This window comes from Lepidochelys olivacea (genome assembly GCF_965140295.1).
Source record: "Lepidochelys olivacea isolate rLepOli2 genome assembly, chromosome: 12".
Taxonomy (NCBI): Eukaryota; Metazoa; Chordata; order Testudines; family Cheloniidae; genus Lepidochelys; species Lepidochelys olivacea.
Genome location: NC_140422.1, coordinates 5,941,826 through 5,969,314, shown reverse-complemented (window position 1 = coordinate 5,969,314; position 27,489 = coordinate 5,941,826). Strand labels below are relative to the sequence as shown.

General features: G+C 48.9%; 3 protein-coding genes across 16 annotated transcripts in view; 1 reads left to right on the top strand and 2 right to left on the bottom strand.

Annotated features, from left to right (window-relative positions):
- Nucleotides 1-23,466, top strand: part of CFAP263 (cilia and flagella associated protein 263) — a 36,080-nt gene extending 12,614 nt beyond the window's left edge. Inside the window, exons 9-10 of one of the 6 annotated variants that reach the window (XM_084645104.1) lie at nucleotides 329-450; nucleotides 1,510-1,669. In XM_084645104.1, coding sequence (XP_084501230.1) covers nucleotides 329-450; nucleotides 1,510-1,555 — 168 coding nt within the window. In that variant the 3' untranslated portion in view covers nucleotides 1,556-1,669. Of the gene's footprint in view, nucleotides 1-328; nucleotides 451-1,427; nucleotides 1,670-10,618; nucleotides 12,232-21,121 lie in introns of those variants that run through there. The other 5 variants (XM_084645105.1, XM_084645107.1, XM_084645109.1 and 2 more) reach the window with 5 other exon arrangements.
- PRSS54 (serine protease 54) lies at nucleotides 1,946-7,389 on the bottom strand (the record flags this gene model as incomplete). Its single annotated transcript, XM_084644999.1, has 6 exons — nucleotides 1,946-2,609; nucleotides 3,134-3,261; nucleotides 4,445-4,701; nucleotides 5,924-6,095; nucleotides 6,479-6,573; nucleotides 7,241-7,389. 6 exons carry the CDS (start codon nucleotides 7,387-7,389, stop codon nucleotides 2,118-2,120), a joined length of 1,293 nt encoding a protein of 430 aa, XP_084501125.1. The 3' UTR covers nucleotides 1,946-2,117.
- The window catches only part of LOC311529260 (diacylglycerol O-acyltransferase 1-like), a 42,613-nt gene continuing 27,486 nt past the window's right edge, over nucleotides 12,363-27,489 (bottom strand). For 7 of the 9 annotated variants that reach the window (XM_084645102.1, XM_084645097.1, XM_084645100.1 and 4 more), the window contains 5 exons: nucleotides 23,473-23,585; nucleotides 18,712-18,777; nucleotides 16,873-16,960; nucleotides 15,366-15,428; nucleotides 12,363-14,352 (listed from right to left, as the gene is read on the bottom strand). In XM_084645102.1, coding sequence (XP_084501228.1) covers nucleotides 14,185-14,352; nucleotides 15,366-15,428; nucleotides 16,873-16,960; nucleotides 18,712-18,777; nucleotides 23,473-23,585 — 498 coding nt within the window. In that variant the 3' untranslated portion in view covers nucleotides 12,363-14,184. Of the gene's footprint in view, nucleotides 14,353-15,365; nucleotides 16,291-16,872; nucleotides 16,961-18,711; nucleotides 18,778-23,472; nucleotides 23,586-27,489 lie in introns of all 9 variants that reach the window. The other 2 variants (XR_014713809.1, XR_014713808.1) reach the window with 2 other exon arrangements.

The following is a 27,489-nucleotide window of genomic DNA, read 5'->3' as shown; positions in this document are numbered from 1 at the left end:
CCAACCAGTCACACACTGTGCCCCTGATCCCCACAATGGTTATCAAGAAGCAAAAAGAGAAATCACAGAGCCCCCTTTCTTGCATTCCAGTTCTCTGGGTCCCAGTCAGCACCTAGGTGCAGTAAGGTGAGGAGTTCTTTAAAAAAACTCTTCTCACTATACAAAATGTTCTTCTGACCCTAAAGGGCAGCCACATTACCAGGTCAGTGCTAATGAGGCCAATTCAATTAGGGTGGATGTGGTCCATGTCCAACAGCTGACATCTTGTCCAAATAAATTTGTTAGTCTAAGGTGCCACAAGGATTCCTCGTTCTTTTTACTGATACAGACTAACACGGCTACTACTGAAACCTGTCCTTTGATGATACACAGTGCCTCATTTGCCTTCAATGGGCCATCTTGTGTCCAGGAAGAGCACTTTACCTTAATTAATGCTTCTCTTCCTGTCTGGTGAGTTACACAACTGGAGAGGGTTACAATGCAAATACTCAATATAACTTTATACCATGGGAGACAGATATTGAAAGATGGATTAATACCTGCAGCATCCTACAAGCATTCCAGAAAGTCTAACACTGATATCTATTTTAACTATACTAACCAGACTGGTTTCCAGCTATGCATTTGTCAGTGTTCAGTGAGGCTCTGGGCCTTGGCATGAGCTGGTACTTGGTCTGCCAGCGTCACAGCTCACTTTACTGATGAAGAAACTGAAGCACAGAAAGGTTGTGACTTGCCCAAGGACACAGGGTGAGTCTGGGGCCAAGCTAGGAAAAGGATTCTGAAGCTATTGCTTTAGAGCATGCCCTGTTATGCAGCGAGATGGGTAGAAATAAAACAATAGTGCCCAGGGGTAAGTCCTCCGTATTGAAAAGCAATCCTTGCCCCACAGTTAGTGAATTCAGATATGCAGTAGTGAGATGAAACAGACTTGCTAGGGCAGGTTCCTTGTAATCTCTTATGTTCATGGTACAGTCTTAACTCCCCTCCCCCCCCCCCCCCCAACGTTCATTAACGCAGAGAGATGGGCCCCAGTTGCATTCTTAGATTGTAAGGTCTTTGGGGCAGGGACCAGCTTTTTGTTCTGTGTTTGTACAGCACCTGGCACCACTGGTTCCTGGTTCAGGATGGGGTTCCTAGGCACTAGGGTAATACCAATAATATTAAGGGTCAGATCCACTCTGGGATCTGAAGCCAACATTCCCCAGAGTTCAGTGTTATTCAGGTTCAGAGTGCTGAAGTTCAGATCCCAGTACAAACTGCTGTGTGGGATCTCAATGCTTTCTATATAGCATTCAAAGGAAAGCCCTGGGAAGCAGTGCTAGGCTGAGATTGCAGGAGTGTACCTACTCAAATGCCCTGGGTGCACAGTATACTCCGTGGCAGTTTGCCATGGTCTTACTATTTCTCCATGTTCACTTCTGCAGATGTCCTTGCAGAGCTACCGCAGAGCTTGGAACAAGGTCAAGGTGGCTAGTAACCAACTATAGCTTTGTCTCCCCCTGCAAGGTGGCCAATGAGAGATTTGGCTTGGAGCCAGCCACATGACCAATGAAGCTATCGACTGGGGGAAATGCAGAACACCTTATACTGCAGCTTGGTCTGTGAAAAGAGATGGGACCATTTCAGCCTGATTGATAAAGAAATCAAAACCACCTGGGTTAGCACACCTCTATTTTGTCAAGTTCCATTTGTCGGAGAGGCTGGAGCATCCACTGGGCTCTGTCACCTGGGTTCTTTGCGGGGCTCTCAAAGTCCTGAATCAGCTGTGCTCCTGAGCTCCCTTTCCCTCTCAAATATATCTGGCGATTGTGTCTGGACATGTTCACAGTCACTGTCCTCTCTGGACTGACCCTTGGGACAAAAGGAATCAGGAGAGTTTTGGGGGGGGGGGCGGAGTTTAAAGTTTAATAGCCCAGAGTGGGTGCTAAAATGCAGAGACAGATTAACACATGAGGAGGTTGCTGTGGGGGGAGGACGTGTCAGCACTGTGCACATGGATCGTGCCACGTAGCCACTGTCACCAGCACGAAAAAGGATGGGGAGGGTGCCCAGAGTGTTGGGAATGGCCCCCGAGGCCAGTCAATCACACAGTTGCCTCGGTTACAGTGTCTCATCTAGTAAAAGAGGAACCCAAGCAGAAGGAAAATAGCACTCATTTCTGTGAGGATCTGCGGCTGACGTAAGCTCCCCTTAGAAATGGGGAGCGTTTCCCCACTGTAGTAGTCATAGTACACTGGGTCAGACTTGGTGTGAGCCCTGGCTAGCCCTTCCTGGGCGGGCTTGATGTCCTTCGGTCGCTGCTTGGGTTGGCCGTGGTCAGACCCAGCTTCTGAGATGACTGAGGATTGAAACACCTTCTCTGCTGGCTCAAACGAACCTTCCAAATCCTCAGCCGGCACTTGGAAAGCGGAGCGCCCTCTGGCAAAAGTGGGATATATGGGGACTCCTGCATCAGCTGTTGTGGCTGAAATCCAGTCGCTGTAATAGGCCACTTTGGTGTAGAGAAACGGTCCATAGCATCTCATGCCGCCCTGACTCAGCACTCCATTCAGAACCCAGTCTCCGGTTCCCTTAGCCTGGCACATGACTGGGTTTCCTGGGTCCCCCTTTAAGAGAGAAAAGGCAAGTTTTAGTCAAATCAGACCAGTTTTCCTCCTACGTGTGCTGTCACTGCTCTTGAATCCTGTGGGCACCTCTATACTAACCCCAAGCTGGAAGGAGGACAGATCCCACCAGCTCATTGCTTTATCTGCTCCAACAAGCCACCAGTAATTCCAGGGGGCTGGCTCTTCTTTAGGCTGTTAGAACACCCCCATCACAGATGCATTGCCCAGAAATCTGCTCTTATGGCCCCCAAACATCAGCTGGCTGGCTGAACAGGGGAGTTTAGTTTTCCCAGGCGAAGGCTAGTATGCGTGATGCGACAAAGCCTCAGGACAGAGGAGAGTGGAAAGTGACATGTGGAAACTCAGGCCTTTATTATGGCCCAAGGATGATGCGGGCCCCGGATCTCATGGACAATTCAGTAGCTAACTGGGGGCTAGGAAGTGTGAGGGAAGCCGAGCTCAGGTCCCCCCGTAGTTCGCACCCTGTGTCAGAGTCTGTGGCTGGATCAGTGCGAGCTCCTTACCAAGCAGCCAGTCGCATTGTCGGAGTCCCTGTGGCTGCTGCACTCGGTGGTAACGATTCTCTTCAGGGGGCAGGGATCCACATCCACGACGGAGAGCTTCCGTAGAAAGCTTGCTGCCGCGCGCCTTCCTGTCCGAGCCAAGACACCAAGAGATCAGAGGCCCCCGGTCTCGGGCCTAGGACCTTGAAGTGGCCATGCCGCATGCTGCATTTCTTCCCGCTGGCAGGCCCAGCCGGCTAAAAGGAACACCACCTGCTTCAGTCCCACGGGGATCAGCCTTGCTGGGCGGGCAGGGCTAGGTCCCTGCGCCGGCAAATGGGAGAGCTGGGCTTGAAACAGGGCTCTGGCATCTCCTGGGGGCACTGCCCCCCCCAGCCCCGAGACTCAAATCCATTTCCTAGCAGCTGCTGCTTGCCGAGCAGAAATGGATCTAACTGAACTCCCTGGGGAGCACTGTTCCCCCTCACCCCTGCCCCCCAAGAGGACACGTGGCTTTATGGCGAGGAGAAGAAAACAAAGGCCTTTGGAGTTGGGATGCTGCACCGTGTACCCACCCCACTGCCCCCCCACCCCACTACTCGGCACTGGATTTCATACCCTGACCATATTTCTTGATCTGCGAGGACCTGCAGGTGCACGAGGTACATGCTGACCCCGAGTGGCATCCACACAGTGGATGAAGTGGCATCCACACAGTGAAGAGCCCCAGTTGCTACAAGGCAAGTCACCATCCTGGTGTCTCACCGGCTCTTCTAGCTGGAAGAAGCCAGCAGGTCTGATTGGCTTTGCAGTCTCTCTAAAAGCACCCAGACTTTTGAATGAAGCTTTTGAGGTTCACGCTGCTCCATGGGCGTTGCCCCCCCCCAACAGGGCCAGCCTTATTGGGGGTGCCGTGGTTGGGGGGTGAGGCTCGGTGCATTTAACATAATTCACCAGGATGGGCGCTTGCCAGCAGCACCAGGAGGCACTAGAAAAGCAGCGGCATCGAGTCCTGCTGTAGCAGCTTGGGCCAGAGCAGCCGCAGCTCCCACACTCAGGTCCCCACAGCGGACAGCAGCAGCTGGGGCTCCCCCGCTAAACCAGCAGCCCAGGTAATGTGCAGCCTGCCGCAGCCAGAGCACCCGCCACTCCAGGCACAGGGGAGAGACCCAGCGAGCCAGGGGGACTGGCTTCAGTGTGTGTGCACATTCGTTCATCTGTCTCCCCCCATGGTTCCATTGGCCTGGCTAGAGCTGTCCCCCCAAATATAGCAGTCAAACTAGGCCTGTGCCCTTGTCTCGTACATGTCACCCAGGAAAAGGAAGGGGTTACCTGCCGTGGGGTGGAGCCACCCGGACACCCAGCAGTTCTCCAGGGTGGCTGCGGTGAGGTTCCTGCTGGGGAAGCAGATGGGCTGAACAGCATCACTGAACTCTACTGGGGTGGCCGTCTTCAGCAGGGCAATGTTCTTGTCCAGCGTGATTTCGTTGAAGTCTTCATGGGGAACGATGGTGCTGATGGAGTACTGGGGCTGGGTCTTCCTCTGCACGTTCAGATCCGTTATACGAACCTCGGCAAAAGCTGGATGCCTGAAGAGAGACCAGAGGAGCCTTAGACGTGCAAAGAGCTCTGGGAACTGAGAGCCCCTTGGCAGTGGGAACGTGACAGCTCAAAGGGTGCAGGGTGACACCAGCTACGGGAAGACTTGAGGCCACTAGTCAAGGCAGTTTATCCTGGTGCAAACCTAGTGCAAGATCAGAATCGGGCTCCGTGCCTTCGATTTGATGGCTCAGGGTCCAGATCCCAGCACAACTCAGGAGGGAGATGTGTGCAAAGGTGATTTTTATGCCACCATCCCCCCAGATCTGGGTGGCCCAGCCCCAGTCTGGTCCCTTAGACATGTAGTCTAAGGACTGCTGTAAATTGCAGTGTCTGCAGGGGCTATTCTGGCAGTAGGGAGACATTGGCCACCCACATACCCTGCGTCCCCTTTCCCTCAGCCATACCTCCTGCAGCAGGGGAATGGAGCTGGGGGGCACAGGAGATGCCATAGCAGCTCTGATACCCAGGGATTCCTCCACTGCCAGTTTTACACCAGCAGAGCGCCACATCAGAGGGGAGGATTGGGGCCTAGTTGTACTGTGTCTGGGAGGGGCAGGCTGGAATGCGGAGCATCCGATGACTGAACGCTGGCACAGTGTCCGGTTCACCAGGGTGGACCCTGGATTGCCAGCAGCTGGGTGGCATGTGCAGAGGAAGGGTAGAAGGCAGCCCAGGAAAAGAGGCGGGGTGCAAGCTTTCTGTCCCTTGTCGCTGAGCGAGGGAGAAGGGAAGAGAGGAAGCCTCACAATCTCTTGCCTGGCCTTCCAAACCAGAGCAGATCTTCTCAGAGGACTAAACACATGAGGGGCCGAAAGGTGGGAAGAAGAGCCCAGTGCAAATGGCGGCAGTGCGCAGCGAACTGTGTGCTTAGCGCAGTCTCCATTTCACTGGAAGTTCATTACAGCCGCAGCCTCGCTACGAGCAGCTCCAGCTACTCAGCAGTCAGTCAGAGATCATTTAATCTTCTGATTGCTGTAGACAAAGACCAGGAACTGAGCCAAAGCCTGCCTGTCAAGTCTGTGCCGGGGGGGCTGGTTCAGAACATGGAAGGGAATGCACTGAGGAACTGGGTGCTCCTGGCAGCCTCCTTCCAAGGAGGACCTCCAAGAAGCAGTGTCCTCCAGAGTTGAGAGCAAGCCCGCACCACAAGGCATCAACCTCCCTCTGTCGAACGGAGCTATGGTCGAAGAGCGCCATGGCACATCATACCTTGTCTGAAAGCTGGATGCAGCGCTCAGGATCCAGTGCTCGCTCAGGATGGAGCCAAAGGCCAGGTGGTTGTGCTGTAGGTCCTGAATTGACACCACCCAGGGGAATTCCCCCACAGCTGCAAACGCCTGTGTGGAACTAGATGGTGTCAAGCTCATCTGTGTACCACATCCTGCAAAGCAAATGGAGGGCACGGTCCCTCTGGGGCCCTTTCGGGACCCAGCAGACCTGTGCTTCCCAGTCTATTACCACCCTCTCCTCTCTGCTTTTCCTCCATTAGTACCCCATCCTTTCCTCTGCTTCTCTCATGCTCTGCCTCCCTTCTCCCGCCCTGGCCCCTGTCGACTCATTCACTAGTGAGTGGCTGCTGCTGGTGCCTCCTGAGATCTGAGCAGGCCCGTCAGGCAGTGCCACCGTCCCATCAGTACCAGCTGTCCAAATTGCTGGCCTCACTTGGGGCTGGGCCCAGGCTCCGTCACCCCTGGGAGCAAGCTGAAGGCACTAGCTGGGGAGTGCAATGGTCAGGTCGCATCTCCCAGACACAACTTCACTCACCAGCTGCCGGGGAGCGGGAAATGCACAGCCATAGCAGCACCAGGCCTCTCGTCCTGCTGCCCCGGCAAAGAGATGGACCCGTGCGGCCCGGACCCCTAGGGAAACCACAGGACAATCACTCCCTCCTGCCATCACCTGCATGGTGCGCCTTGGCTGCCTGACCATCTCAGCACCGCCTCGGCCCCTGCAAAGGCAGCCACACAGCGCGGGGAGGGGTTGTTCGTGTTTCCTCCCGCTAGGAGGCCCAGGCCTCTGCTTGTCCCCCCGGCCGAGTTGGAAACGGCGTTTTCTCCCCCGAGCCGTCCCGGCTCTGCACATCCAGATGTCCGCCATGCAGCCTTGCTGGGGCAAACCCAGGGTCAACCCGTGCTGGACTCGCCCCACTGGTCAGGGGGCTGCACAGACGGCGAGGCAGGGCCTACTGGGTCGTGTTCCTTCTCACAGAAACCAGCTCCCGCGGCTGGCTGCCTCACTCCAGCGTATTCTCCATCACCGCTCTGATCATCTTCAGCTCCCCGTTCCTTCTCCCCAGCCAGACTCCTGCTTCTTCACCGACACCGTCTCCAAAGCCTCCGCCTTCCCTCGCCGTCGTCCCGCTCGCCAAAACCCTGGGGCCAGCCTTGCCATAGGCTAGCGTGGGCCCCGATTCCCCAGCAGAGAACAGACGGACCTCCCCCAGCCACTTCCAGCCCCACCTTTCCCCCGCCACCCGCCTTGGCCCCGGTCTCCTCGGCATTGTTCTCCTCTCGGCAGCTGCTTTACACAGCGAGAAGGTGGGGGTCGCTTGGCCTCGCAAGCCCTGGCTCCCAGAAGTCGTTGGGCACCTCGGCCGGGCCACGGAGCAGGGCACCCTGGGAGATGGCAGGGTTCTGCGGCTGCATAAGCAGCCACTGTTCGCTCACCGTTGCCATGGCGTCTCCAGCCGCGCGTAGGGAGGAGGCTAAAGCCAGCCAGTTGAAGACCCGCTGCACGGTACCTGGTGCCCCAGGGTAGCTCAGCGAGCAGTCTGGGGCTTGGCGACAGGACCAGGAAGCATGAAAATCCCCCAACTCTTCTGTTCAGATTAGCACTAGGTGTGCAATCCCCCCCATCCAAATAGAGACCAGCAGCCCGGGCCGGTATTCAGTCCCCATTTGCAATGTGCAGCCAGCTGGTGAGATGCTCTCAGCCTGCAGGGGGGCGTGAGGAAGGGATCTTCTTTCATTCCCATCAAAGAGCGGTTTGACAACGGTAGGGCCAGCCCACGGCTTAGCCCTGCCATTCTAGAGACTGGGCCGTGACTCATGGTCCCTGGGGCAGGTACTGATCCCAGTTACGCTGGCGTGAGGGCAGAGTGCACTCCGTGACCCGGACGAAGGAACTTTGTATTCACACTGAACCAAGGGAATGGAGATCAGAATCTAGCTTCTGCTCTCACGCCTCAGGCCAGCGTAAACTGGGGGAGCTGTGGGGGGCACCACCCTGACAGCAATCTAAGAGGCAAAGGGTGCGTCTTCTGTAATTCATCAACAGGCACCCTGGCAGAGTAAGGCGCAGAAATGAGACGCTCCGGATCGAATCCTTTGCCCAGTCCTCCAACAGGAAGGATGGCATGTTTAAAACAGAGCCTTGACTGGTGGGTTTAAAGCAGGGGGAAAGGAGCCTTAAAATGGGGCTCCTTCTTGCCTCCTACACCGGCTCCCTGTGTGAACTCAGAGTCAAATCTGCTCAGTTCAGCTAAAAAAATAAGCATTTGTTGTACTTTATCCCTGCAGCGGCCACTCAGCTGGAATCTGTCCCATCTCATGCATCACCCACAGAGCGATGTAGTAAAGTCCAGCCTGCTTATTGAAGGCAGGAGGGGTGCACGGATGTAACAAAGGGCAGACAATTTGGGTGGCAGCATCTTTAGTGGTGGTGGTGATGATGCGCAAGAAGGAAAGAACCCAGCTTGACTCTGCCATGCAAGGTTCAGCGGGCAGGGCTAGCAATCTTACTTTTCAACTCAGCACATTTATTACGGAAACCATGGCCAATAAACCCAGAGCCCCATGGTGCCATTTCTAGAGTCGCTTGTCAGAGCAGGCCTATGGTGTGATGGATACTTCTGAGGGATCTGCCACTAAGCTCGTTTAGAGGGAAAGCGTTTACTAAATTGTTCCATTTATGGAGTCTCTCTATTAGTGGAATCAGGGTGCAACATCTCTTTATATGTCCTTAAGGGAGGCTCAGCATTTCACAAGACCCAGGAGATGTCTCTTTTAAACTCTCACTGCTGCTTCTATGCTGGCTCAGCCAGAGGAAGCCCAGCTTGCTGCTTTGTCACTGTAGAGACTTCCTTGAGGTTAGAGGGAGAGGATGTTGTCTCCATGAGCAGCAGTTGAGACTGCAGACCACCAAATTAAACAGTCTCACAGCTGAGCTTTGACAGAGACAGCTTCTCATGCAGGGCGATGCAAAGCACAGAGCAGCTTGTTCACGTACAGGGCCGCGTAAGCAGCTTTACCAGCAACCAAAGAATCATTGCCGTGCCAGAGTTTGCGTCAGGCCATGCCTCAGAGCACAGTTTACTAGTTAAACTGAACACACAAGCAAAATACCCAAATAAAGCAGGTCCTCTGCCCCATATAGGCTCAAATGCCCAAAGATTTTCCCCTCACCCCTCAGCCCCTCCAGTCCTTGCTTGGACCCCAGGACACCTACAGTTCTCACTCACAAGGTCATCTGCCTGGGGATCACTTACTAGCAGGAATCTTTCCTCTGCTTCAGCAATCTGCTCCCTGCAGTTCTCTGGCTCAGCTGAGCGCTCACTGGCCTTTATAAGACCCAGGTGCTCCTAGGGGATCACCTGATCCCTAGCCCCACAGCTTCACCTAGGAGGCAGCGAGCTGATCAGTCACAGGTGGGGCTGGGTTCATCTTCCCTTAAAGGGCAGGTCACACTGTGACTGGCTGTTAAAAACATTTTTAAGAGAATCGGCCTCTGCCTTGTCTCCACGAGGATTTTGCAAGGAGACAGCTAATGCGGGCTCGCTCTCTTGTGGTAGAAACACACCTTTTTGGCAGTGAAGCCCTAGCCTATAAATTAATCAGTTTAAACCCCCTCTTTAGATAAACCAGCATAACTCCTGTATGTAGATAGGCCTGTGGCCCTGCTTCCACCTGTCATCCTACTGAAGTTGGAATTGAAAGGCTGCAGTTAGGAAAGCCAACCCAGGGCACCAAGCCGTCTCTATTCAGACTGAGAGGGTTAAGAGCATTCGTCCAAACAACTGATCTACTTGGCTGAATGTCCCCTTGTGCTTTATCATGTTTTGGGCTCATTCTGAGTGTCAGGAAAGATTTAACGATTACGTAGGAACTACCCAATAAAAATCTATTGATCCTGGAAACCCACTAACCCAGCAAAAATGGTACACACAGGACCGTCTCCAGTTGGCTTCTGAGATGCATTCATTTGGTTTTCCACCTGGCAAAATAAATGCAGCCATTTTACTTACCACGTTTGACAGGACAAAAACCTAGATTAAATTAACAAAACAAAGTGAGACATTTAAAAACTGGTTTCTACTTATTTCCCAGAACTCTGTACCCCTGTTGTGCAGTTATACATCTGTGCCCTGCCTCTTAAATTATCGGCTCTGTGAGGCTGCTTTGCATCTCTAGATTAAAATCACATCCCCCTCACTGCTGGCCTTATCACCGAAAAACATTGCTCCTGGTGACCTTTAAGGGCAGATCTCAGATACAGCCCCTTCTGACTCAGCTCTGAAGTCTCGGCAGGGTGCCCTGCAGAAATGCCTCCATGGGCACTGGTGGAAATGTGTAAGTTTCTCATGCTGCTCAGTGACTTTCAGCGAGTTTTACAGATGGAAGCATTCAGCCTGCAGGCAAGCCAGGAACTGGCAACTTCCTTGTTTAAAATGTACTTATTTAAGATGCAAACAGGCAAAGATTTTCATGCAGCCAGCCAAATGTACCAGGATTCCTGCAGTTTCCATAAGAATTTCCTGCCCACAGCTGTACAGGAAAAGCTTCTGAGTGGGGTTTTTCTGAATCCAGCCACAATGTAAACAGCTGCTGGAGATGAACTGAGTTGTTAGACAGTCCCTTCGTCTTTTGCTCAAGGGTGATGGACAGGGTTTTTTTTGTTTGTTTCTAGCATTCATGAAATGTGCCAGGTTGAGGGACTTGGAGACTCACGCCCTCGCTCCACAGATCAAGTCCAACACAAGGAGTGGCGGTGGAGATTCCCCTACGGTAGCCCATGGCCTGGCCTGTAGAGATGACAGGTGCCTCTTTACCCATCTGTTCCTTAGCCCTTCTACTATCTGCCAGCACAGGTGTTGATTTGTGCTGACTACGGTGATGGTTTTGTGATGCAGACAAGTTTCCACCAGGAACTAGATTGAGACTACAGCCTTATTCCACATGGACTATTGAGCACCCACCAGAAGGTACCAGCTTTCAGCTACTACTGCCATGGACGGTGTCTTAGATGTGAAAGGTCCCATCTCTCACCACCAGTCGCCTGAAGCATCCAGTCCCATGATGAATTGGTTTATTTTTGCTCCGAATACACTGACTGCACAATGAGAGACATGGCAGATATGGAAGCCCTGCGGAGAACGCTCATTATCTCATGGCTGACTGGAATACAAGGATAGGAAGGCCTCAAAAACTTCCCAGTGTGTTTCTGTTGATTGACACATTTCTCCCACTAGAAAATATACACCGGGAGTATGTCACACCTGCTGAGATGATGACATTCATCTTCGGGACACAGGGTGACCTTGTAATGAAGAAGTGGTGCAGCCAGGAGGGGCCAGTGACTCGGAGCAAGTGCAGATATATTTCAGGATAGTTGATACATGGTTGATTCACACAACTGCCCATCTTTAAAAACCTCCCTGGATGGAAAACCCATCTGCTCTTTTGCCTGCCGCTCCTAGCCTGCAGGGGTTCTGTGTTGCACTGAAACACCCTTACAAATCCTGCCCTTCCTATGAGAAAAGAGGACAGGAAGAGAAAGAAGGGCCAGAGAACAAAGACTGGTTAAAGCAGGGAGAGGGGTGTGTCACATTTTCAGCAGCTTTGGTGTCCCAAAAGGCCCTACGTACATGCAGCAAGAATATTTTTCATATTCCCCTGGAATGCATCTAAAACGTCCACATGTTGCCAGCTATGCTGAAATCATCATCGGTGTAAATATGGAGATAGTGAAAAAGTAGCTGGAGCCCCTAACCCCCCTTTACAGAAGGTGAGGGGTCAGGGTAAGTAATGGGCCCTCCTTGGCCTTTAACTGCTTTTAGCCGCCCCTGTTAGGAGTGCTTTTCCGAGGTACAGAAGTCGATGGTAATTGCTGGGGTTCAGCCCCTCTGAAGGCCAGACCACATATGTCTTAACATCCCCATGGACGTGCCTGAAATGTGTGAATGGTTCTTTTTATACATCCAGATTCCCTAAGAAAACCTGTGTTCAAAAAGCATTCCAATTGCAGTGACGCCCAGGAGATGGCAAAGCCCACAGCCTCCGCACTGTGCCTTTGTGTGCTCGCACTGAGAGAGGGGCTTTCCTTAAACGCTCATGTGCTCTCGCTACTGCACACTCCTGGCCCGGACACGGTTAGACAGTGCCCAGTGAGCGAGGGAGTGGCGAGACATTTCTGTTTAAATAACTTCTTCCAACAGAAGCAAAGAGGAAGGCCACTACTCAGTGATCATCGTTGGGGGAAATGGATTATTACACTGGTTAAAATAAATCCACTGGTTGTAATCAGTGCTTTCTAAGAAATTCTCTTCACCCTCACTGTTCACTGAGCGCCTCGTTCCCCTACGTCATCTGTCCTGTGCACACCAGGCCTGACTGTCCTCTCCCTTCAGTGTGTATTTGGAGTAACTCTGATATTACTGCTCCCGCTCCCAGAGAATTTACAGTCTAAGCAAATCTAATAGAAGGAATTTGACAGTTGTCAACGGGTGCTGGAAAACCAGGCTGCTGAATTAGGTGCCCATGCAGCCGGCTGTTGTGCTGAGACAACCGTCCATCCTGCTGACCAGTCCTGTCTCTCCATTTCCTTGTGCTCCCCTGTCTGTACCCATCTACTGTCTCTTGCCGTAGACTGTTAATTCCTTGCAGCCGGGCTGTCTCTTTGTGCTGTGTGTCCAGTACCCAGCCCCATGGGGTCTTGGTCTGCAACTGGAACGCCTAGGCACTACGGTAATACAGAGAATGATAATGATAAACAAACCTGGGTTCAGGTGCCTCGCTGTTGGCACCCATGTATGAAAATGTTGGCCTCACCATACGGTGCAGCAAGGGAGACAAAGAATGAGGCCAGGCAGGTTCAGAATAGCTTTGCCTCATTCAGGAAAGTACTTAAGCCCAAGTTGTAAAGTTCAGCAAGGGCTTAAGTGCTTTCCTGAACAGGGATGCTTTGACCACCTACTGGTTACTGTTGTGTGTGCTGTGAAAGCTAACTCCCATTAGTACATCAGGTGATCCTTGTTACATGCCTACTGGTAAAACCATCTACTGATTCTGCGTGAAATCTGATCCTCAAAGCCTCCTCACTTGCCAAATTCAAAGGGATTCTCCTCAGAACAGGGCAAGGCACCGTCTCGGGGCTACTTCCCTGCCAAATGGCTGCTTTCTAACTCCACCCACTTCACTGCCCCCAAATAGCAACACACAGCTTCTTTGTCATGAGAATACTGTACTTGGAGCCTCAGCTGGGTTGGTCATGGGGATGCGGGGTGTGATGTAAGTTCCACCCTTTCCCCTCCGCACACAGGTCTGGAGACAGGAGGTAGTTGTCTGTCCTGCATGGGAAACGTGAAACCCACACCTTAGGAAGACGTGATGCATTCAGGGCAGTCAGTCATCCATTAGCAATTGCCACACTACTACTGCATACAAAGGGCTCGAAGCTGCCACCCTTAATTCCACTGAGTCGAACAGCACTCTGCAAGCAGTCCCCCTGAGTTTACTGGGACTACTTGAGGAGCAAGGGAAGTGTTCAATACAAGCAAGGGTGGCAGAGCTAGGCCCAAAATAATTATCCCTACTATACAGCAGTCACATGGGATAAGAGAGAATGAGTTTAATAAACCTGTGATGTCTCCTGCTGTGAACAGAAATGTCTTGGCTTCACCTTTGCATTTATCTAGTTGCAGGAGCCCATTCTCAACCTTCTGTTCAATTGACATTATCTCCTCATTAATTCAACTCTCCCATTTAAATCATTGGATGAAAAAAGCAAGGAAACAGTATTAGGTTTTACCTGATTCTTAAATTCATTTCTCAGGCAAGATGTTATCATAAACAGCAGGATTTTAATATGAATAAAGAGCATCCACTATAATGTATATTTATCTCCAGAGCTGTTACCGGACTTTTGCAGGTATTCTTTAAAGTCAATCCTGCAGGAGCCAAAGATCAACTTGCTATTAAAGAGACAAAGGGATCAGAGGTGGCCAAAGTAAACAAATACATGTGGCCCACAGAGCTCTGCACTCACTCATCTTCAATATGCGGGGGAGACCAGCATGCAATTCTGTATCTCCAGCCTAGTGGCCAGAAGGAGCATTGCAGGCCTGGGCCACCCCTCCCATATTAAAGAAAAGGGTGGCTTCAGTCTGTGGTTCTAATTTGAGCCAAGTTTGGGTGCCTCTGTCATACATAAAGACAGACAGACAGAGAGCACAAGGGAACTAGGACTGGGGTCGATTAGAAAAAAAACAGTCTCCAGCTTGAATCCTTCCGATGGTGCTGGATGTAATAGTCATGAAAATACAAGAGCATCATGAGGGGAGGACCCAAGACCAGACTGATCCACATGAAGATGTTGCCAAAATTACCACCAAAAAGCCTTTTCATTAGACAAGCCAGTGGGACCTGTAGGGAGAAGAAAACACAAGTCACTAACAACATTCTTCCCAGTAGTTCCTACCGTTTTCTAAATGGTGCAAGTGCCCTTAATTAGAGAACAGGTTCAAAATGAATGGACTTTTATATAACAACGTCTCATTTTCTTTCTAACACTTCCCTTTGCCAAAGTGTCCTGGGTCTGTGCACAGCATAATTAAATTTTTTAAAAAATCATTAAAGAGACCACCTGCTAATAGCTTAACAGCTAAGCAGTCACAAGGAGAAGGAAAGGGTCCTGTACAGAAAGCCAACAGATGTCAGACTAAAAGTCACTGTTGGAACAGAAAGGCTTGAAGATGGTTTTTAAAGGTAGGGAGAGATTAAATAAGATTTCAGGGGGGAACAAATTCTGCACCACAGAAACCATCATAGCAAAAGAGTGATCGTTACACTGAGGAAATTAACCCTCAAAATTCAACAGGTTTTAAAACCAGGTGGAACTATAGTGTACGTGGCCTGAGCGAGTTTCACTGAGCTGGTTACAAGACCACAATAAGGTTTTTTCTTGTTGGCTTAAAAAGATTTTATAAACTGTTCAGGGTTAAATTACTGCAGAATTTGGTACATTTCTTCTCAGATCGCCAATGGCTCTAAACATTATACCAAAGAAACCAAAGAACAAGGAAAGATTTCTCTCGGAGGGGTTTATAAGCCAAGATTTCTGATGTTTGGCATTTTTTGCCATAAAAATAAAACTGGGGTACAGGTTTTTTTAGCATCTTTACTGCATGTCAGAAAGCGACAGCTCAAAAACATTTTGTAGTGTAGCTCCCCAGCGTGAACTATGGCGGGCAGGAACAGCCTGCCCAATGCTCACCAGAAACCCTGGGCTTGGCAAAGCTTTCACTCGTGGTTTAAACTAAAAAGCTTCATGCCTTAATTATAAAGATCATCGCTAGTTAGCAGCAACAGTACAAAGAGCTTGGTAACCACTCCCTGTTAGATATACATTCATTGGCAGAGTTTCCATCTTAGCATACCTGGGCTGCCATAGCAAAAAACATCCAAAACCGGAACATCTTCAGTGGGATGGCAATTAGATACTGAAAAAGACAAAAGCAAGGATCTGAGGCGCACTGCCCTGAATGAGACTATAAGACTCTGCTCTTTACTATAATAAGCAGTGGAGTGTGAAGGGCCTGATCCTGACACGGCTTCAATAGGACTTTTTCCTAAGGAAGGAGTGATGTTGATACATTTCCTTCATAGTCAAAGGAGTGAAGAAGGGGAAAGAAAGCCTTCTGAGATGCAGAGCTCGTAAAGAACTACCAGCCTAATGCACTGACCATAGGGACCAGGATGGGGCACAGGACAGCCAGCATTGCTGGCATCAGCCTGAGCTCACGTGCTCTGTCCAGTTCTAAAGCACTGTCACTGGGACAGCTAAATGCCAAGAACCAGGAGTATATACAGGGAAGCCTCCTTAGCCCTCTGGCCCCAGCCCTGCATGCAGCAGCAGCAGCATGGCTTGCACAGCTGCTGGGCTGTCTCTGACCAGGGGCCTGTCAGCCTTGGGCCTAGTTCCCCCATGACAGTCTCTGACAGTCGCAAGGCAGGTGTTTCTGGTGTCCAGAGCAGCAGTAACTGCACCTATGCTGCACCCTGGCCATGGAGGCAAAAGAGGCTGTGACAGGTGCGTTAGGTAACAGGTCATGTGGCCACCCACCGTCTGCAGGAATAGGGTTGTTCTACTATTCCCCAAGGCTTCATGAGTCCAGATGAGCAGACACCTGAGCAGGCTCTTCAGAACTGGGCTCACAGTGACAGTGCAGGATACAGAGTGACTCAGAACCTTTGTTATGAACTATTAAAACAATGGAACGTCCCAGGGGCCCAGTGCTAGAGGTCAGCCCTGAAATGGGGGATAGCCCTAGAGAAAACTGGAACGAGGAAAGCTGCACAGACCTGCAAAGAAAACAGAGCATCCTCAGCACGGCGTGGATCATCAGTTACTAGTGACGTATTGTTCAGTGGGGAAAAGTCCCATATTCAAGGAGTTAATTTTTCCGGAAAATTTTCTAGGCTGGGAAATTGGCATGTCTACACCTGCTAACCTGTCTCAGTAGCACTTTCCTCTGGCCATGCCCTCTTTTTAACTGACCACACCCCATTTTACAGCCACACCCCTTATGAGGCCCGGGGTCACTGTCTGACGAAGTGGAGTGAGACTCCTTGCACAACTGATGGATTCGACTGGTGAAGCTTAGCCTACTTTGGCACTTAAACCCATTTTCTGTCTAACTTACACCGCCATTGACATTGCCAATCCATTTAGTCCCATATGCTAAATGTGTCTCAGCTAGCATACCCAGCACACACAGCACAGATTGGGATCTGTAGAAGAGACTCTTATTGAAGAGAGACCATTAGGATCTTCGCAGATTTCGCAGTTTGAGTGAGTGATCTGTTAAAAGTCAATGACAGTCATTTGTGGTCTCAGGACAGTGCCCCCTTGCTGATGCTTAGATCAGTGCTGTTGTGACCTACCTCATAGAAACATGCAGAGAGTAGGAATACTGTCATTCGGGCCTGCCACTTGTCATAGCCGTGATGCAGCAAGGGCCTGTATACATGTCTATGTACACAAGCCAAAAGAAAAAGAGTTACTTACACTGTTTCCTGGTGCAGTCAGCCATTAGTATCAGTGTTAGTCCGACAGAGCTGTCTATGTATCTTATACCAGAGTAACTCCACTGAAGTCAGCTGAGATACTCCAGATTTACACCAGTAAATAAGTGCAGAGTTTGGCCCACAGGACAACTATTTTGACTTAACAAAAGCACTATTTATTATTTTCCTGCCTTTTAGCCCTATGCAGTGACAGAAGGAGCTAGGGAGAAGAGTAACTGCACTGAAATGGCTGTTGCTGGTAAGTTGCAACCTCCATTGACTTTCCTGTGAGCTTCCACATGGATCTCAGTAGCTTAGTGGTTCCTCCATATCTTTTAATGAACATGCATCGAAAATACAATTACACAAAGAGGCCAAGGTTTTCAGGAAGGGGTTATTCCTGTCGCTTCCAAGTTCATATTTAAGGTACTGAAAATGAGTGGCCTGGTTTGATTTTCAAAGGTGCTGAGCAGCAGTAGTTGCCACTGAAGTCAGCTGAATCAAAATCAGGCCACTTATTTCGCTGCCTAAATGTGAGCGTAGAACCCCATTTTTGAAAATCTTGGCAATAGCTTTTACCTATAAGAGTGGCCCTGCTTCTTGCGCAGTACGTTGGTGGTGGGCAGAGTTAAGGAGGTCAGGGTGTTTGATTCTCTGCACCGTCGGAGTTAGAAAGATTACACAGCTCTTCAGACTTGTTACCCTGCTAACGTGACTTAGACAATCACAACAAGGAACTCTCAGGTTATGCCCAGGTAATGTGTGAATGGAGCAGTACCGGCTTCACGAGGAGCAGGAGTCACTTTAGCACAGGCCCCAGTGGACTAACAGGTCACTATCTATCCTCCCAAAGTTAAAGAGGCTTTTAGGTTGGAACACAGCCACCTGTTTAGCGTTTTGAACCTGCACCAGAAGGTACTATAAGAGCTACCAGTTTCAATAGACACAGACTCTACCTGTTTGAGATGTAGAACCAGATCAGAGCCCGCGTACAGCTGGGATAGCTGGGCTGCATGCTGGGGAATCTCAGTGCTAAGGAATCCTTTCTCCCAACCTCTCTCAATAGCCCCTGCAGCCAACATATCCCATCTGCACAGGGAAAGTGACTGGGAAATCCATAGAATGGCAGATCCACCATACTGCACATTCCCTGGCCCATCCCTGACCATCTACACATTGGGGTGAAGTCTCAAGGAAACCCTCATGGAGCAGAGGTCTGTGATGCAAAAGGGTTCCACATTCCCTGATAAGGAGAAGGTTCCCAAATTGCATCCCCCACAACTGGAACTGCAGAGATCAGAACCCCCTGCAACTGCAGAGGGGACAGGATTTGGTCTATAGGGTTGCTGTATTATTCCTGAAGATCCCATTCTCAGCAGCATATGCTAGATCCTTCCAATTATTTTAGAGTGTTTAACTTAACAAAACTGTTACATTTCCTCCAGCACCCTGCTATTCCTCCACGACCACCTGAAATTTAAAGATCACCCATTAATTATGCTTAAATGTCAAGGCTTAATTGCAATGTCTGAGAGTTAAATTTCAAGCCAGCAGATCTGCTGGTGTGATACAGCAGGCAAACAGGCCCATTCATGGTGATTTAATCCTTCACAAAGGAAATCAATTATTATTATTATTATGGATTCCCAGCAGCAATATTTCATCTCCTCACTGACGCTGAATCTTAACTGGGAAATGCAGGACTCATTTTTGTACCTGTCTAGCCACTTGTGGGCGGGGATATTCCATCTGGACCAGAACTGTAAGACGGAGTCTGCATTCCTACAAGGACAGAGCAAGCAGAAGGGACGTCTTTGTAAAGCACAGAAAGAAGAGCATACGCCCACTCTACCAGACACACGTTTTTCAGCACCAATTTTGTTTCACCAAAAATCAAAATGCAGCTCAGTCAGCCTGCTGATTATGACTGCACCTTCCATGGCACTACTGAAATAACCTCCGGATAAGGGCTTTGGTATTCTCTGTCATGCAACCCCTGGAATCAGAAATAAATGCCGTGCTTGCTATTTACGGTAGGAGGGTTTAAAAAAAAATCAAGTGCACCCTGGAGTAGTGTGCAGTTAAAGCCACTGACTCACACGTGACTACTCTGCAGTTGATGGGCATGCATACATCCCTCCAGTGGTAAGCCCATCATTTTTACCAGATCTAGAACTTGGGAGCCAATTATCTCACACTTAACGACGACACATGATTAAGGCTATTATTTAATCACAGGTATTTTTAGTAAAAGTCATGGACAGGTCATGGGCAAGAAACAAAAAATCACGGCCCGTGACCTGTCCGTGACTTATACCATAAATACACATGATTGAATGTTGGGGGGAGGGACGCTGCCAGGGGGAGCAGGAGCCCATGGCACCAGCTACTGGGGGGGGGGGGGAGGAGTCTCAGGGGGCTAGCCACTGCTCTGGCCACCGCTGGAGGGAGAGCCCCAGGGGGCCAGTTGCTGCTCCAGCCGCTGCTGGGGGGAGAACGGACAGGGCCAGCCGCTGCTCCAGCCGCCTGGGACCACTGCCAGGAGCCACCAAGCTGTGGCTGCTCCCACTGCTCCTGGGACTGCTGCTCAGGCGGTCCCCAGAGCCAGCTGCCCAGGGTCACCAGAGCACCGGCCAGTGCGACTGGCCCCGGGGCCAGGGACCGCCCAAGCGGCTGGCTGAAGAGCCGCTCCAACTGTGGCCAGTGTAGCTGGCCCCAGGACCATCTGAGTAGCTAGCCCCAGGGCCAGGTGCTTGGGCGGCCCTGGGGTCAACCACACCAGCCGCTGCAAAAGTCACGGAGGTCGCAGAAGTCACAGATTCCGTGACTTCTGCGACCTCTGTGAAACACGGAGCCCTACACATGATGTATTCTGCTAAGCTACGAAACCACTAAGTGCTGTGTGTGACAGATATGGCAATTTCCTGCAATATCCTTGAAAGACCTTATTATATTACATTTATGTATTATTGTGGGCTGGAATTGTATGTAACAATTCTAGGGGGGAGATGTGACAGATGTGAGACCTGGGAGTTTACAAGACTAAATTGGAAATGAACTAGAGAAGTATGGACTTTAGGGACAGTAAGTGTGAAGTGGGTTTCCTCAGGAATCCCTAGGGAGAAATTAATACAAATTCCGCAGTTCTGGTTATGCAAAAACCCGTTTGGACACTATGCCTTGAGGAGAGGGTCACTGTCTGCTAATTACCTGTTACAGAAGCCTGAGATCAAAGGCTGGAGCTGTACAAAGAAACAGCTGATCTGTCCAGTCTCTGTTCTGGATCTAAGACAGATGAACTTGTTTCCATTGGGAAAACCCTGTTGTGGGTCTGAAATACTAAAACCTACCAGAGCCCTAGGCTGGACTTGGGGGTGATCTCTGGTAAGCATTCTAGCACAGGTGTAGGTTCTTGTATTGTTTTAATATGGTTTCTCTGTAATGCTTTTACCTTAAGAATAAATATGCTTGCTTAGAAGGAGCTGTGTGGTCGCTTGACACTGTGGGTGATACATTGGTCAGAGCCCTCAGGGAGACAGCAAAGCACAGGCACTTGGCTTTTAAGCAGTCCGGCTTTCTGGCGATATCTCAGTGTAAGCCATGGAACTGTGCAGCCTTAAAATCCCTCGTCAGAAGGGAGTGAGATGTGGGTCTCTGCCCAAGAGAGGTGCCCTTGGTTTACCATGTCAGGGAAATACAAGTGCAGTTGCCTTGAACTGTGACAATGAGGTTAATATTTTAGGTCTCTCATTGTCAATGAATCAGTCATCAGACCTAATTGTAGAAAGGAAAGACTAAGGTATTGGGTATGGAAACATACAGGGAAGAGAGAGCCCTGAAAGGCAGGAGTTTTTTATTTCAGCTAAATTCAATATCTAAAAGAGCTGCAGAGGTTAGCATGCCTCCTCCAGATATTGTAAAGGATGACTGAGAACAGCAAACCAATTTTAAAAAATGAAAGAAAATAGACTCTTCTTCCTGCAGATCTCACACCTTGTATCTTCTAGACCCGATCAGCATGAATCCTTTATACATTGTGTGCAGATGCTGCAGAGCATAATTTTACTTCAAACTTTTCAGTGTTACCTAATTTAACCTGCAGCCATTCCTCCTTTCCCTTGTACAGCTTTGGCAACTTGAGATAGGTGGAATCATCAGTCAATCAAAATGATGAAGAGGTATCTGCCACCTACTGCACTTCCTGCCTCTCACCCACTCTTCTAGAGTATAACATTCTGGTTTTCCTGACAATGCTTACACCAGCACCAGAAGATTATGCATACAAACAGAACTTACCCTGATGACACTCTATTAACTATCATCTTGTGGTTCTCTTGAATGCTGTATCTTTGGAGCTAGCTTACATTTAATTTATACTGTAGTTATAAAGAATTTACCACCTGGAGCTTACAACAAGATGACACAGTCTCTGAGACTCATGATATCTGGTGTGTGTCTTAAAACTCCAACTCCTGGAGTCAGATGAATATGGGAGAATCTCAGCTTTTTAAAAAAAATAAGTTTCTAGCCCTGATGTCTGCAGAGCAAAAATGGAAAACGTGGACTCTAAAGACTCAACTACCAGAAGGCAACTAAAAAGAACCAAAAGTTTTGGGTTTTTTAAAATCTCATTTTTGAGCCAATCTTATGTTTTTTGAGGCCTGATTCATGATTTTTGAACACTTGGGGTTGGCAGTGCTGTAGCTTAATATTTACACTTACAAAGTATTTGTCCCTGGGGGTAGTGACTTGCCATTGGGTTAATGGAGTCTGGGTTCACTTTGCCCTGCCCCATGAATTTGGGCCCGAGGCACATACTTAGTTTGCCTATGCCTTAAACCTGCATAACTGGGTCCTGTAGACAGCACCATGTCAAGCCTTGCCAACTGCTCCTTCTCCTGCCTCCAGCTGAAATTGGGGAACCCTGGATCCAACGTCTGACTCAGAGGCAGACCCTGCTAGGGGTCCTGCAACAAGCCTATGTACTGTACTGAAATCCTCCCACTGAAATCACTGCCTTAATTTTCCTACCTACTGCAGGGATTAGACCAGTAGATCTATGGAATGACTTTGGAGCACTTTCTATACATGCACCTTTCTGATTGTTGGTAAAAGAATTCACCTCATTAATGCCCAACAAAGACCAAAGTATCGTGGTTCTTTATATCCTTTTCATAAGTTGCATCTCGTAAATCCACTCAGACACTGCAGGTGGATTATGCCATTTCTTGGGAGGCTGGAATCATTCTTGCTTGCTTCATATCGCCTGATCCATCCACAGTATGCAGACCATCCCTTCCACCCCTGCAGGCCATGACTCATTGCTTAACTGTATACATGCATACACCTGTTCTCAACAGCAGCATAGTTAGGCTGTAACTGACATCTCTGTGTGCCAACAACTTTAAAATATTTTCTATACCAATGCTTAGGAAATGAGTATCAACAGAATAATTACTCCATATTCTATGACACATATACTATATATAAATAATAATACACAGGAAGGTGTGTCATTTTACCCTGTTGAGAGCCAAAAGCACAGAGAATTCAACGACAGTACCTGAAAAGTAGGCATGTCTGGGTACAACTGTCTGTTTGAAAATTAAATAAACTATTTGATTTTTTTTAAAAGAACCCAAAGTTGTTTTTTTAAATGAAAAATATCCTTTTCCAATCTGAAGTACTGCAGGCTTTTCAGCTACTTATGCAAACTAGATCTTGCCAGGAAAAGCCAGCACCTGGAATCCCTATCGGTTGCTAGTGATACTAACATTACCAGCTTTTCTGGAAATAGAGGTCAGATCAGTGAAAATCAGGCAATGGTTTAAAGCATAGACTTTGTTTTTGAACGTTCCTGTATCTTGTTTTCACAAGTCCACCTTCTGTGCAAATGGCAGTGGAAACAAGAAACAGATGCCAAAACACTTGTTACTTTCAGCTGCTGACTTCTGTTTTCTGCTTCCACAGGGAATTAGTCAAAGTAAGGTAAAGCCTAGATTTGTGGACCTTATCTGAATCTTATTTTAACAGATCCAATGTCTATTTCTGCAGGTAGCGGTAAAAGTTAAAGTATATTTGTAGAGTTTATGAGGCAGATTCTTGGGACATCACTTACACGCATGCGAAGTGTGGTGTAAATCACTGTCTGTCTGATTAGGTGACCTTTTAACATCCTATTTCCATTGTGTAAATGACTGCACAAGGTGCAAAGCAACAGAGCATCTACAGCTGTATTTTAAATTCCTTACCTTGCTTTTCCCAGCCCCATTGTTATCTAACAATGCTAACTGACGAACAGTTACAGAAATTCAGTCAGTCATGCCAGATACTTGTACAGGTAGAACCTTTGCCAGCCAATCAGATCCCTCTTTTTTTGGAATACAATCTCCCCACTGACATTAAGCATGACACATAGCAGTCTGATTCTATTAAGCAACAGCGATCTGTTTTGACAAGAGGTAAAAGACACCTTACCACCAGTCTAGATAAAATTGCCGGTCTCCAAATCGAAGCAGTTCTGCAAGGCAGTTGAGGCAGGAGTGAAAGTACCAATAAAAAAAGATCAGCCAGATGAAATGATTTGGCACCTGTGTGGGAAACATAATAAAAACAATCCTTCCCTCCTGTACAGTGCCACTCCTCCAGCACTGCTTCAATATAATCAGATATAAACTGGCCCTTGCCACAGCAACTGCTCTCATAAAGAGATCTACCTTCTCCTGGATTTAAAGTATCCAGTTGCAACCAGTGCAATGGAGACAGGCTTTTAAATATGATTAATATAAAGAAACACATGAAAATGATTCAAATATAAATAAAGCTCATAGACTAATGCAAGGCAGGAAACTGAGAAACTATATGGGCCTATGGTGTGTAATGAGGTAATTCAGGAAAGCAGACTTCGACTCCCTCAGGGAACGGATGGCCAGGATCCCCTGGGGGACTAACTTGAAGGGGAAAGGAGTCCAGGAGAGCTGGCTGTATTTCAAGGAATCCCTGTTGAGGTTACAGGGACAAACCATCCTGATGAGTCGAAAGAATAGTAAATATGGCAGGCGACCAGCTTGGCTTAATGGTGAAATCCTAGCGGATCTTAAACATAAAAAAGAAGCTTACAGGAAGTGGAAGGTTGGACATATGACCAGGGAAGAGTATAAAAATATTGCTCGGGCATGTAGGAATGTTATCAGGAGGGCCAAATCGCACCTGGAGCTGCAGCTAGCCAGAGATGTCAAGAGTAACAAGAAGGGTTTCTTCAGGTATGTTGGCAACAAGAAGAAAGCCAAGGAATGTGTGGGCCCCTTACTGAATGAGGGAGGCAACCTAGTGACAGAGGATGTGGAAAAAGCTAATGTACTCAATGCTTTTTTTGCCTCTGTTTTCACTAACAAGGTCAGCTCCCAGACTGCTGCGCTGGGCATCACAAAATGCGGAAGAGATGGCCAGCCCTCTGTGGAGATAGAGGCGGTTAGGGACTATTTAGAAAAGCTGGACGTGCACAAGTCCATGGGGCCGGACGAGTTGCATCCGAGAGTGCTGAAGGAATTGGCGGCTGTGATTGCAGAGCCACTGGCCATTATCTTTGAAAACTCGTGGCGAACCGGGGAAGTCCCGGATGACTGGAAAAAGGCTAATGTAGTGCCAATCTTTAAAAAAGGGAAGAAGGAAGATCCTGGGAACTACAGGCCAGTCAGCCTCACCTCAGTCCCTGGAAAAATCATGGAGCAGGTCCTCAAAGAATCAATCCTGAAGCACTTGCATGAGAGGAAAGTGATCAGGAACAGCCAGCATGGATTCACCAAGGGAAGGTCATGCCTGACTAATCTAATCGCCTTTTATGATGAGATTACTGGTTCTGTGGATGAAGGGAAAGCAGTGGATGTATTGTTTCTTGACTTTAGCAAAGCTTTTGACACGGTCTCCCATAGTATTCTTGTCAGCAAGTTAAGGAAGTATGGGCTGGATGAATGCACTATAAGGTGGGTAGAAAGCTGGCTAGATTGTCGGGCTCAACGGGTAGTGATCAATGGCTCCATGTCTAGTTGGCAGCCGGTATCAAGTGGAGTGCCCCAAGGGTCGGTCCTGGGGCCGGTTTTATTCAATATCTTCATAAATGATCTGGAGGATGGTGTGGATTGCACTCTCAGCAAATTTGCGGATGATACTAAACTGGGAGGAGTGGTAGATACGCTGGAGGGGAGGGATAGGATACAGAAGGACCTAGACCAATTGGAAGATTGGGCCAAAAGGAATCTGATGAGGTTCAATAAGGATAAGTGCAGGGTCCTGCACTTAGGACGGAAGAACCCAATGCACAGCTACAGACTAGGGACCGAATGGCTAGGCAGCAGTTCTGCGGAAAAGGACCTAGGGGTGACAGTGGACGAGAAGCTGGATATGAGTCAGCAGTGAGCCCTTGTTGCCAAGAAGGCCAATGGCATTTTGGGATGTATAAGTAGGGGCATAGCGAGCAGATCGAGGGACGTGATCGTTCCCCTCTATTCGACATTGGTGAGGCCTCATCTGGAGTACTGTGTCCAGTTTTGGGCCCCACACTTCAAGAAGGATGTGGATAAATTGGAGAGAGTCCAGCGAAGGGCAACAAAAATGATTAGGGGACTGGAACACATGAGTTATGAGGAGAGGCTGAGGGAGCTGGGATTGTTTAGCCTGCAGAAGAGAAGAATGAGGGGGGATTTGATAGCTGCTTTCAACTACCTGAAAGGGGGTTCCAAAGAGGATGGCTCTAGACTGTTCTCAATGGTAGCAGATGACAGAACGAGGAGTAATGGTCTCAAGTTGCAGTGGGGGAGGTTTAGATTGGATATTAGGAAAAACTTTTTCACTAAGAGGGTGGTGAAACACTGGAATGCGTTACCTAGGGAGGTGGTAGAATCTCCTTCCTTAGAGGTTTTTAAGGTCAGGCTTGACAAAGCCCTGGCTGGGATGATTTAACTGGGAATTGGTCCTGCTTTGAGCAGGGGGTTGGACTAGATGACCTTCTGGGGTCCCTTCCAACCCTGATATTCTATGATTCTATGAATTTTGGAACTGAACCTAGCGAACACAGAGAGTGAGTAACTGGCTGGAGTCAGGCAGAGGACAGGCAAACTCTTCCAGGCAGTTGTGCCAACACTTGTCATAGATCTGGACTGAGTTGTGACCTGCGGAGATGGCTCAATGTGGGAGGGCAGGGTAGATTTTTTATCTGCAGTATGGATAAAAATGTAATATGAACTAGAATGAATCAAATACATTCCTCTTGTACCCTCCAGGATTCCAACAGGGAAATACTCATCCATTAACCATGGTCCCACCTTCAATGTTTTGTTTTCTCTGTATTCTTGTAAGAGATAATATCATTTTAGGCCTCGTCTACACACAAAAGACATACCGCTTTAACTACACCGGTGGAGCAGTACTATCCCCATGGGTGGATGCAGTTAGACTGGAATAAAGGTGCTTTTATCAGTACTGCTTAGGCTTGGTCTATACCTAAATAAAACTAATCCCAGCATAGCTACGTCAGTGAAAAAGCCACAATCCCTAGCAATTTAGCTATGCTGACAAAGTCCCCAGTGTAGATGCTGCTGTGCCGACAGAAGAGTGCTTCTGCTGACATAGCTAACGTCGTCTGGGGAGGTGGCGTTTCTACGCCAGCATAAAAATTCCTTCTCTCAGTGTACACTGCATTCACACTAAGGGGCTATGCCAGGATAAATTTTACTGTACGCAGGAAGGGAAATAGGCTATCCTAGTATAAGGCAGCTTTCTACAGCTATACCTGCATCTATACTACGGATTCAACCAGAATAACTATTTGAGTTTAAAAAAAAGAACACCCCAAACCAAAAATAATTATATTGGTACAAAATCTGTGTGTAGACCAGGTCTTTCACTTGCAAAGCACTTTTCATCCTGAGGGATCCCAAAGAGCTTTAAAAGCTAGAGAATGGTATAGACCAGTGGTTCTCAAAGCCGGTCCGCCACTTGATCAGGGAAAGCCCCAGCGGGCCGGGCCAGTTTGTTTACCTGCCGCGTCCACAGGTTCGGCCGATCGCAGCTCCCCCTGGCCGCGGTTCGCCGCTCCAGGCCAATGCGGGCTGCGGGAAGCGGCGTGGGCCGAGGGATGTGCTGGCCGCCCTTCCCGCAGCCCCTTGGCCAGAAGCATGCGGACTGTTGACAGGCCTTGGAAGGGGAAGCTACGCAGCTATGAACAGACATAGTGTAAAACAGGGGAAAGTGGAGGAAGGTTAGGGCTCCACCAGGGATGGAGAGGTCTTTCCCACATATCAGTGAGAGAGGTTAGTGTTTGTGGAAAAGAAATAACTGCTAACTTAACACAAGGGTTTTCACTCCAGCTCACTATAGGAAATTTTGTCCCCTCCTCCCAGATGAAGACCTGCCAACACCGATCCATGCACATGTCACCTACAGGTATGTGAAGCAGAATGTGAAAACCATGCACAAGCTCTAGATGGTATAGAATAT